We start from the raw sequence: 12,536 nt of genomic DNA, 5'->3' as shown, positions 1-12,536 counted from the left end.
GGTTTATGGCTATTCTTGATGATCATAGCTCACTGTTTAGGCATAATTACTTCAATTCCAACATATTTACCCTACTTTCAACATCTTTACAATTCAACTACAAAAAATGTAATCAAATCCTAATCCAGCGAATCTAATAAGAATTCTCAGCCCTATCCTTGCTGATTTGAGGCTAGATCTATTAGGTTCGCCCATCTTTAATGTAGTGATCCGTAAGCTGAAAATTAGTGGTTTTCATATAGCTAAATGTGGAAACCCTAATTTTTCACCATTACAAATAATAACTATGACTAAAATCAATGATATAGGTGGAAGAAAGAATAGGCATGGGAATGTTAGAGCCATTTTAAAAATTATGTTCTAGGGTTTTCTCCTCTTCCTTGTCCTATGATGGGCGAATGAATATGACAAAGATGATGACTGTGGGGTTTTTTCTGCTTGGGTTTGGCCTGTTTCTGGTCTAGTTTGGTTGGTGGTGGTGGGGGTTTTGGGTTTCTTTTTTTGTTACCTTTTCCCCTTCTTGTGGTCCTCATGGTAGGGTTTGTGTCTTCTATCTTGAGGTCATGTGTTTTGGATGCTCTCCTTAATGTTTTGGCCTAGAGTAGGTGGGTCAATGCTATTGTTTTTGCTCTTATTTTATGCTATAGCTACCCTTTATGATTGGATTTTTTGCATGGGCGCCTTTGTTCTCCTTCTTAGGTTACCTTGGTAATGGGACTTCTTCTCTTTGGTCTACCCCACTCTAGTTTCTTGGCCGCCCTTTTTTGTTTTGTTCTCTTTGTTGTTTCTTGGTTCCTATTTCTACGTGGCCCTTTTGGGGTTCTAGTGTTTTGGGTGGTTGGGGTTCATTTTTCCCCTATGTTGTGTCATCTTTGGTGGGCTTATTTTTTGTTCCTATTGTCAGTGTGGGTTCCTTGGGCTTCTTTTGGTGAATAGTCTTTTCTACAAGGGGGTGCTCTCTTGGTTCCTCCTATGGCTATTTCTCTTTTATTTTGTGTTTCTTTTTTTCTTTTTTTGTTGTTTCTTGTTGTTGTTTTTGCTTGGGCCTTGGTCCCTAGCTATGATTTCTTGCCTAGATGGGGCTCTTCCTCTAGCATTTATTTTGAGGTGGACGCTTTGGTGAGACATGTTGTTATGCCTATTGTGGTGGTGTTTGCTACAGGTTGGATCTATCTTCTATAGAGGTGGAGACTTGGGTCAAATTTTCTCAGCTTTGGTTTTGGCACAGTGGACTTTGATGACACTTTTCTCCATAGGGATGTGTGTCTTAAGGTTAAGGGAGGTTTATTAAAGCCTTTCTTTGTTGACAATTTTGGGAGCCTCTTTAAAACCTAGTTTACCAATTTTTTTTGTACATGTCATTTATTTTTCACTAGAGGTGGAGGTTATGGGAGCCTTGTTAAAACCCATGTTCAGGTTTAGGGAGCTTGTAAAAACCCTATGCTCATGTTTTTCTGAGTAGACTCTCTTGTTTGATGGCTTAGCCCTCGTGGGTATTTTATCTATATCTTTGACGCCTTTTTATTGATTGTTCAGATGTTGGCTAGCTTGTATTAATCTTTGTTTTATCTTTTGCAACACTCCACATATGGGTTCTGGATTCTCGCTAAGTCTAGAGGGTTTCAAGTCACTTCAAAACCTTTTGTAAGGAGTTTTAGGTCCCCTCATAGCCTATTTTACCCTTAATAAAAAACAATCACTAAAATTAAAAGAAAGAAAATTCAAAGAGTTGTACCACTAAACCTCAATCTGAGGTATAAAACTCAAAAATAAAAGATTAATAAAGAAATAATAACCACCAACCCATATCATATTGAAGAAGACGAAGAAACTATGAAGATGATCAGGGGATAAGGACTCCCAATTTGAAACATTTCATCTATGATTAGACCCAAAAATTGATCTAGCAAATACAAACTGCAACAACATTCCATCCACAAGAAATACAAGTGAAATAGATGGAATCAAAGTTTCATGCAGACATAATTTTATTCAAAAAAGATGTCAATTGCCAAGAAGACTCATCTAAACTCCCTTTATGCAAAAGAAAAATGTGTTTATAAGGTTGTAACAATAATGTATTGTTTACAAATTTTACTTGAAGATTCATAAATACATCAATTAAGTTTGGTGTATTTATTTATTTATCTATGGTAAAAAGGATAAATGCGTATTAATTAAAAAGCTAGAAAAGATTACAATTTTTTTTCCAAATTATAATAGCAATCACTAAAATCAAATCAAAGAAAATTAATAACAATAATCTACCCATATCATATTGAACTATGAAGATGGTTAAGGGATAGGGACTCACAATTCAATTCGAAACATTCTATCCATGATTAGCTAAAAAAACTGATTTGACAAAACAAATTGCAACATTTCATTAGCAAGGAATAAATTGCTTACAAGACATAAGATGTCAATTGTAAAAGAAAATTCATCAAAATTTCTTTTGAACAAAAGAAAAAAGCAAGATAATGAATTCCATTTCACAAATAAATTATCCCCAAAATCACAAGAATAATACAAACCTCCATATAATTATTAGTACCAAACTTGTGATTGAGAAAATAAATCAAAACAAGCATTATTGTCACACCCAGTTTTACATTTTTAAGAACTATCATTACTTAATTTAATAACATCCAAAGGAGGAGGACATTAACCAGCACTCTAAATCTTATGGAAATACTTGAACTGAGAATTACAAGGAACCGATCCAACCAGATGACCGAGATCAAACTTAGGAAGTAGTCAAATGTTATTCTAATGATTTCAAATTTCAAAATATTTTGAAGGTTATATGCTAAAACTCATAAAGCAGCTTGCCAAATTTCACCATATCATTCCTCGGTAATGACAGGCAAACGGACACACTCTTGTGATTTGTTTGGACGGGCAAAATACGACAGATTCCATCTGGAGGAGTTCCCGGAGGTCCCATCATAGTTGGCCTTCCCCAACCAAAATCTGCATCATAAAAGGGCAAACACGTCCAGCTATTGATAACCATATTAGGACACTTATACATATCGTTCCTTCTGACAACAGCATTTAGATCTGGCTGCAACTCCAGGAAGTCCAAACCAGATCGTAGATATCCATCATCTATCTTGCTTATCGACTCATGAATCTTTTCAGCACTATACCACAAAGGATTGGATACAATTTCTCCTGCAATGTCTGTTAGGGTGGCCATATAAATGGTATTGCCAAAATACCCACAAGGCAATGGTGGTTTGCACAGACGGTCTCTTCCGTCTACAGGAATGTGGAGTTTGCATCTCTGGTTTTCTACCAAACCTCGTGCTACAGTACAACACTTCCAAATATGGGCAGCCAGGCTTACGAACGTGGAGTATGTCTTGTTAAGAGGGTTGTCCCTTGCCTTGGCTTTTAGGGCACTAACTTGCTCTTTACTAAGATTGAACCTTCCAACTGTGGCCTTTTCATCATCTTTTTCTTGAAGGAGGGTTGGAGGTGGTGCAAATTCTTCATGAGGAAAGCTCACTCTGGGGGGATTTCTAGCTCGTAGTGTGCTACGATCTATCTGAGGAAGTAAATGTACCTGCAATCCCCGTGCTACATCACACCAGCTGTTCACAAAATGTAAAGAAGATGCACCATCTGATAAGATATGCTGTATCCCCGTTCCTAAAGCCAACCCTCCACATTTGAACTTGGTTACCTGTAATTCCTTTGTTATTTTAGAAAGGTTGAAACCAAATCTGCTTTCAAATCGTTCCACTTAAATATCACCCAATATAAATTATAAAATTAGAATAGAAAAAAAATGTTTTATATTATTTAATAAAAGATGAATCTAATACATATAGTCTTAAGAAACACAAAGATTCTTAGAAACCCAAATCTGAAATTGACAATAACCTGATTATTTATCTATAGATTAATCATTAAAAGTGGACAGATCAAAGAATCTTACCGTAATAAACTTCTGAGAACTAAAATTAACACTATTAGACCACAGAAGCCTCTGTAGATGTTCAATGTACAGTAGTTTCCACCAGTTTCAAATGTCAAAATTTTACAACTCATTCGTACCAAAAATACAAATATTTATATATATATTTATTCTCTCTTCCATACATATTTTCCGATCCTCATAACATACTTATTTTTCAGTTTATTTACTTCCACCTGCTTATATAGAAAAAATGCTTCATTATATATAGAGAGAAAGAGAGATATCTAAATGATGGGATAGAAATAGGAAATTTTTAGATGTTTCTTCACGGATCTATTATTATATTCTCTTAAGAAATGGTTCTTTAATATATAAGTGTTAGATGAAATGACTGTTAAATAGATCATTTATTTTCATGGGAGATAGGTTCTTATGAACGGCTACTCATGAAACATGGATCAATGAATTTGATTTGAAAACTACACAAATGAACTCTGATAGCAATATAATATATTTTAAACATAATCTCTAAATAGGACGATTGAATGTAACTGATCCTTACAGTAAACCTTCTAAATTAAATTTACCTGAATCATAAGAAGAGGAGATTTAGTGAAGCCATTCTCGTAAGTAGCAGAGGGAACCAAAGTCGTGAGTTGTGAAGGGGAGGTGAAATCTCCGAAATCATCGATTGATGAGTTGGTCATGGCTTCCACAAACAGAGCACCCTCGCCATTACAGTCAACAGCAATTCTACCAGAGGCGTCCACAATCAGTCTGCCCGCCAGCGGATAAAAATCCACCAACACCTTAGAAAGCGCGTCTTTCAATATTTCGGCCACGTTGGAATCTCCATTGGGAGGCCTTCTGTAAATATAAGCAATCGCAGAATGCACTCTAACCATAACTAAATCAATATTGGAGACCCACAGTTGGTGATATGGAGTGGAATTTACAGGCTTAACAAGCACCGAATCTGTGACAGTTACATCCATTTTTCCTTCAATTTTTGCCCTATCTATCTATCGCCTGCTGCTGAGAAAAATATAGGGTAAATGGGAGACTGTCAGGGTCCTAAAGTATGTGCGTGTAAATAAACTTAAGTATACAGTGGCTTTTTCAGACCAACCTCAATGTTCGGCACTGGCTATGCAGCCATGTAAACAGCACCCCATAGCTCCCTACTTCTACAGCACCCCATAGCCCCCTACTTCTTAGCTGCCTTCTCTATATATGGTGACTGCAGTTTCGAGGGGACCGAATGAAGTACATTTTGGCACGTGTCCACCTCCCTCTTTGGCTGGAAAGTCTCTTTAAAAAAAATTTTGTGGCCACATTTAAATATATAAAAAAAAATTATTTATATTTTTTAATATAGTTAGGATTATGATCATGATAGAATAACAATTATGATGGGTTGTAGATGAAGATTAGGTTAGGGTCCGGGATAATATCATAGTCAAGTTTATGCTTAGGGTTAGATTTTGGATTAGAGATATAATTACAATGAGGCTTAGGGTTGTAATTATAATGAGGTTACGGTTATAAATAGGATTAGGGTTAGGGTTGTGGTTAGACTTAAGATTGGGGTTAATCTTAGTGATTATAATTAGAGTTAGGGTTAAAGATTATAATTATTAATTATAAATAAAATTAGGTTTAGAGTTAGGGTTAGAATTATAATTATGATTAGGTAGATGAGTTATTTTATTTCCTACAAATAATGATGTGTCTCATGATGAACATTCTCTTAGATCTCATCTCATCTATATAGATATCCATTATATTATTTTTCATAGTGAGACATCTCATGATCATAACACACATTATTGTGATAGTTCATTAACTTTTTTATGTGAATGTGATTGGCCTTTCCTAAGCTCCATCATTACAAGATCATATTATTCATATTAGTGAGGATATTTTACATGATGATTATAATAGTTTCATTGATGCATATTTACTCTTAATTAAAAGTATTTAATGCTAATTATATTTTATTGATAGGTGAGTTTAGAATTTGCTTAAGCCATAGAATATTATGATTGTTTGGTTTATATTTGTTATGCCCTCATTCACTTACTAAATTATTGTCACTTAGAATTTTTTTGGCAATTTTTTAGGTATGTTAAAGTAATAGTTAAAATAATATTTAGCATGTTTAAATTTTATTATCAAAATTATTTTACACATCCACCAAACAAATATTTAACAATTTCTAAAACTGTTAAAATTTATATTAAATTTAATCAAACTTTTTAAAAATCAATATATAATATACACGACATTAAAAATATAAAAGTTAGATTGGGTAGTCCTTATGTAATTTAGTAATATAATTTTCTTAAATATTATATAATAATAAAATAGTACTAGAAAAAATAATATAATAATTAAAATGCATAATATAATAATAGAACATTTAAGTGTAATGTTTATCCAAGAACATTGACATTAGCCCTAACCTAACTTTAAATCTAACCTTATCTTTAATTCAACCTCAACATAAGGCTAAATTGAAGATTTTAACAAAACTTAACCTAGTGATAATTTTTAATGTAATCATGACTTAACACTAATATTAACTCCAATTCAATCATAAACTTAATTATTAATACATCATATTAATATTGGATATTTAATTATTATATTAATTATGTTTTAGTAATATTATACTAATATTATATTTTATTATTATTGTATTATAATGTATTATTATATTACTGGCATATTACTATATAATTCTTATTATAATTAGATATAATAACATAATGTAATATAAAATTATATATACAATTAATATATATTTTTTCAAATATTAAAATAATATATATATTTTAAAGATATTTATGAATATATATACTAATTATCAATAATCATAATTTAAGAACCGAACTTTCAATTGGGTACATTTTTTCAAGACACTTAATTTTAAGGTTATAATTAAAATAAACAATTATAACTTTAGGTTATGGGAAAATCAGAATAGGGTTTTATTTAATGTTAAAATTAGGTTAAGAATCACAGCTATAGTGAAAATTAATGGCAGGGTTAAACTTAGATCAAGGATTAAGATTAGGGTAAGGATTAAAATTAGATAAGAGTTATGATTAGATTGATGGTTATTGTTAAATTTAGAATTAAATTTATAGAAAAGAACATATTAATTGTTATTTAAAAATTAGACTAATATTGCAACATGGCACTTGTTTTTCCTACCATTGATCTCGATTATGCATCAACTCATTCCCTTATTAAATTTAGAATTTTCCAAACATAAAACTAAAAGCTTCTTTTTTCATGTAAGGAAGCTTCTTTTTTCATGTAAGGAAAGTTGCAGAAAAATCATAAAAGCAATAATTTGTCAAATAAGTATATGGAGGGCATTAGTAATGAAATTTGTTTTTTTGCTTTTATGCATGATAGCTATGCTTGCATTCTTATGGGATATTGACCAATTGTGGAGGCAACTCTTGGAGTATGAGAGCTTCCTTTTTTATGCAAAAGATGTTAAGAAATGAGACATGTGGTGGTTAATTGCCCGTTTTAGATGCAAATTGGTCAATCTCGTATTTATGGTGGAAGGAAGCCCTTCTTCAAAATTTTATTGTTCTAGGATTGTTATTGGAACCTTGCCTTTCACCAAAGCCTATGCAAGTAGCTACAAAGTCTTCTTAGTCCTAGCTTTGGGCTTCCCCCTTTATCGCTCTTCAAGGAAGAGAAAGGAAAATTGACTAGTGAAGAATCTTGCCACAACGAGATGTATGGAAGTATTTTGATCCTTCCACCTAGCTTGTAGCAAGGATCATTGCAAAGACTATTAGAATGGATAACGGATCTTTGGCCTTATTTGTGGGGTGATATCTTTCCTTCTATTGTCCCCATTACACCTCATCAATCTTTGTTAAAGAATTACAGCCCTAGGGAGATACATTTGTGTTCGGTTCAACACAATCCCTACCTAGAAGGGGTGGACTAAAAATTTCCAACCACAAAACTTATCACTTTGTGTTTGTCTCTATTCTAGCCCATGCTCTCAACCAATGTTTGGAAACCTAGAGAAGTGTGTGGTACAACATAGGAGTCCAATCCTGATCCACAAACTAAAGAAATGATTGTTTAAATGCTCAAATCGAGAGGTAGATTAATAGCACATTGTATGCCAAAAAGTATTAACCATATTTTCATCAAGAAAGATATCATTAGAGTAAAATAACACACTACAACATCAATGTTTAATTGTTGAAGACGGTTGCAATTTCTAGGTGGGCAATAGCTAGGCGGATGGATTCATATTTGTTGTAGGTCAATGGGTTTTTTTGGCCTTTAAGAATTTCCAATCTCTTATAAATCTTGGTGTCGGGGTCACAATTTGTAATTAACGTACATCATAAAGCTAGTCTATATGACCCCCAAACCATTTTCTTATTGTCTCGGGTTACCCTAGTTTAGGTAATCAATAGTTTTTACTAAATCTTCTCTAGTTTAGGGTATTGGCAACTATCTCTCCTTTTGCATAGTTTTAGGTGGCATACAAAGTCATTGCCTTCTTTGGCTTCCTTGCGACCTCAACCTCAACGATCATCTTTTGCAAACTTACTTTCTTCAATACTCTCTTCTTTATCCTTTCAAAGTTGAATTGTAGCCACTTAGGAACATCTAGATTCTCATCACTTTGGATAGATGGTTTCATGGTAGTTACAACCTACTTTGGCCTTTGTTCTTCATCTTGTTGCTTGTGCACCTAATTTTAAAATTTTGGAGGAGTCATCTTGGGGGTGGGGGCCTAGTTAGATCCTCTTTTTCTTGTTCTCTATGCTTCTTTGACTCCATGTTTCTTCTCTCTTCATTTTTTTTGGCCTTAGGCTCTGAAAAATAAATTTTATTGGTCTTCTATTGTCATGATAATTCTTGAGTTGTCTTGGTCCAAACCCATTTATGTTGCTTAGATTGTGTTTGCACTTAGGTAGGAGTAACCGTAGGTGTGTCATGCTAACTTGGGTATCATGCTATGTATCATATTATGTTGTGTGCAGAGATCCAAATTAGATTTGGTACGTGTTTGGGCATGAGGACAATTTGATATATGTATGTATCAAATAGTAAAAGACAGTAAGAGTGAAGAATTTGGTGGGAAGACCAAGCGATTGGTATTTTGAAATGGTTGATGAGAGAGAGAGAGAGGGGTGAGGGGACCCTATGCAGCCTTCAAAAGAGTTTGTGGATCAAAACCAAATGAAATAAATTAAATTTCTATGATTGTCCTAAGGATATTAATTGTCACAGTCATAGTTTTGGTAGTGATATTATTTTTGTTTTGACAAAGTTGTGTTTGTAAACTCAAGTGTGGACATGTAATGGAGTCATGAGATGTCTTAAGAGTACATCAATAATTAACAACAACATAGTGTGTAGGCACCTAAAACATGAAAGGAGTACATATTGGTAGGAGACAATCATCCATGCTTATCACAAGCTTCTACGGCTCATGTAGACTCAAGGTGAGTTGCAAAATGACCACAAATGAGTGTGAACCCTGTCTTCACAAATTATGATCAATTGTCATGATACTTGACCCTATACTCATGTTGTTGGCTCAATTAATATTAACTAGTTTTCCCAAGCCTAGAAGCCAATTAATGTATCCAAGGGTGTCTAGAAGAATGGACTGCATGATCATTCTCAACAGTTTGATCATTCTCAATTCAACTAAAGGTCCAAAATGCTCTTTCTCAATAGTTTGAGTTACAACTATCAATTCCCAATGCTTGACAACTCCATATTCTAAGTTCCTTTTGACTTATATTTCATTTTCATGAGTCAACTTATAGTTCTCAATTCAGTTATAGTCTAGTATCTTGTGTGTTGATTGTACCTCTTAGTTTGATAAGGTTTTGGGTGGATTTTAATCTCTAATTTTGAGGAAAAAGTTTCCCTATAAATTGAAATTCAAAATTCATTTTGAGGGTCTAAGAATTGATTATTTAAGGTCCAAGTTTAGCAACACTACTTAGCTTTTTTTCTTTCAAAAGACATTTAGCAAGAGGTTTTGGGTGCTTTGCTAGTATATTTTGAAGAATTAATGGAAATGAAGTTCATAGTTTTTAATGGTATTGGTCGTCTTTTTTTATTGCTTGGTATTCTTCTATTTCTTTCATTTTCCTTAGTCCTAAGTTAATATTTACATTTATGAAACATCTTCTTTGTTATAATCAATTTGTGCATCTTTCATGGTGATTGAGGTTAATAATGAACATGTGAATGAATAGTAGTAGTTGTTCTAGAGATTTCCTTGGTCTCATTTTCATGTTAGAGTTGGCAATTTTGGCATGATAAATTATTTACATACAAGGTTATTTCTAGATTTTGTTGATAATGTGGATGTAGGTAATACTAATGATTCATTTTCTCGTAGCCTTGTTCTATCTTTTGCAATTTATTGTAACCTTTTAGCTTAGGCAGATTAAGAAATTGACATTTCAACTTGATTAGTGACATTTTCCCCTTGAAAAAACTAGCTGCATAAACATTGCTATCTTGTATTACCTTGGGAGGTTTGGAATACCTTTAGTTATCTCTATTTTATAAGTGAGATTAAGTGGCAATACTTAGTCTATGTTGAGTGTGTCAAAAGACCCATCAACAAAATTGGCTCTAGAGGGAGGGAAAGAACAAGCTGGAGTGTATGCCATTGTTCTTTTTGAGAAGTTCAAGAGAGTTCTAAGATTAACTCCCAACAAAGGAAAATTATTAGAGCTTGGACTCATCACTAGATCCAAAGAAAATAAAGGAAAATGATAGCCCCATATTCGACTTCACAATCAACACCCATTGTTCGAACAACATCGCAATTTATCATGGTCCCTTTGGTGAATAAAAACCATAGTTATCTTAGTTGTCCAAACAACATTAACACTTAGTTATCTTGCATCATTGTGACACAACAAATTGATAACTCAAGCAAGGTATGGCTTCTTAGGAAATGATAAATTGTAAAGGTAAGCTAACTTAACTCAAGGGACTAAGATGATATCCTACCATGAAAGATGATAGTTATAAGAAAAAGACTACCTAGTGATATGAAAGTTGATGCAAGATAGTAAGGACAACAATGAAATTTATTTTGAACTTTGACAAGATGGAATCATTGGGTGGAAGTTTGAACGGATTGATAGCGAAAAGGCATGGTGATGCAAAGAATCCAATAAACTCAACCAACTAGGGAGATATTTCTCCCAACTCACCTATTCAATTAGGTGTCAACCCTTCACTGACTCACAAGACCCCTCACATGGCCATAGGTTACTCAAAAGGATTCAATACCCCAAAACACACCCATACTCACCAACCCTCACCCAAGCATTGAATCACACTCAAATAGGACAAATAAACATGTCTAAGTCACAATCCAAATCTCCAACATTCAATCACCACCAACACCCTCAACCCTTATTCACACAAATCCTCCTTCAACTGGATCTTCTAATCCCCCTAGTACTCAACTCACAAAATGTATGAGATATCCAAAAACCAATGTGCTTTCGGACACTCTTACAAGTACCACTCTACATATACCACCATGGGTATTTACCCTCCCAACCACCCAAAGGTTAAAGGAAGATTCATTGCTGCAACACTCACTTTTTGTGACAGTCTCAAGCACTTAGGACAAACACTCCTTTCATGGCCATTCTTCTTTACAAAACTCTCTAACATTAATTATGATAATAATGTACCTCCTTAAAACTTCCACCAACACCAAACTCAATACCAAACTCATTCCCAATCTCGCTAATGGACTAACTCAACTCGTTGTCAAATTGTGACAGTCAATGCAAGGTTTAGGACACTCATACACCCTCAGAGATTGATGGGCTTTTTTGATCACCAAACACTTGGATTATGTTTATAACTCCCTCATAAATTCCAAATCCCTTAACAAGACCATTCAAGTACCCTTGAGTCAATTACACCATCCAAACTCCATTCATACACAATGCTCTCATATTAAGACACAAAATCCAACAACTTCCACATATTTGCATGTGCCAAAATGCTCATGAGACCTTGCAATGATTAAGAAAAAAATACATGATTTTATGGGTCATCCCATGCCTTGAAATGAATTTATCAACATGTAAATGACCCCTAATGCATTTTAGTTTGCCTCGGGTTACCCTAGACTAGGTTTTTGACAGTTGTCACCAATTTGGCTATAACTTTTGCAATACAGAACAAAACAAGATGAAACCAAAGGGATATTGAAGAGTATTAACCCCTATAAAACATTAAAGAGATTTTTAAAGAAAAATAACATTCTAAGAAACACCAAACTCCAATATAGCAATTTGCAACATTAAAGAACTTAGAAATTGCAGAGTAAAACTGAAATATTCATTAATTGTGCTTAGTTACAATGCTCAACTGACCCTTGGTCGTGGAGAGTGTCTTATTAAACAAATAAAAATCCTCCCTCAATGGTTACAACCACCTTTTAAACTTTTCTCAACAAACTAACACCTAATTGCTCATAAGATGCACAAAACATTGCTTTAACAATGTTGAAACTATTAGCAACTTTGTCAAAAATTGTTCCTAGAATCAACCC

General features: G+C 33.7%; 1 protein-coding gene across 1 annotated transcript; it reads right to left on the bottom strand.

The window, feature by feature from the left end:
* Positions 1–2,546: 2,546 nt before the first annotated feature.
* Positions 2,547–5,073, bottom strand: LOC131070811 (shikimate O-hydroxycinnamoyltransferase). The gene is made up of 2 exons (XM_058006468.2): positions 4,516–5,073; positions 2,547–3,691 (listed from the first exon to the last, which is right to left on the bottom strand). Exons 1-2 carry the CDS (start codon positions 4,921–4,923, stop codon positions 2,810–2,812), a joined length of 1,290 nt encoding a protein of 429 aa, XP_057862451.2. The 5' UTR covers positions 4,924–5,073; the 3' UTR covers positions 2,547–2,809.
* Between the last annotated feature and the right edge of the window lie 7,463 nt (positions 5,074–12,536).

Source organism: Cryptomeria japonica, chromosome 11 (assembly GCF_030272615.1).
Source record: "Cryptomeria japonica chromosome 11, Sugi_1.0, whole genome shotgun sequence".
Classification (NCBI taxonomy): domain Eukaryota; kingdom Viridiplantae; phylum Streptophyta; class Pinopsida; order Cupressales; family Cupressaceae; genus Cryptomeria; species Cryptomeria japonica.
Note: the sequence above shows the minus strand (reverse complement) of the source record. Positions and strands in the feature narration are given on the sequence as shown.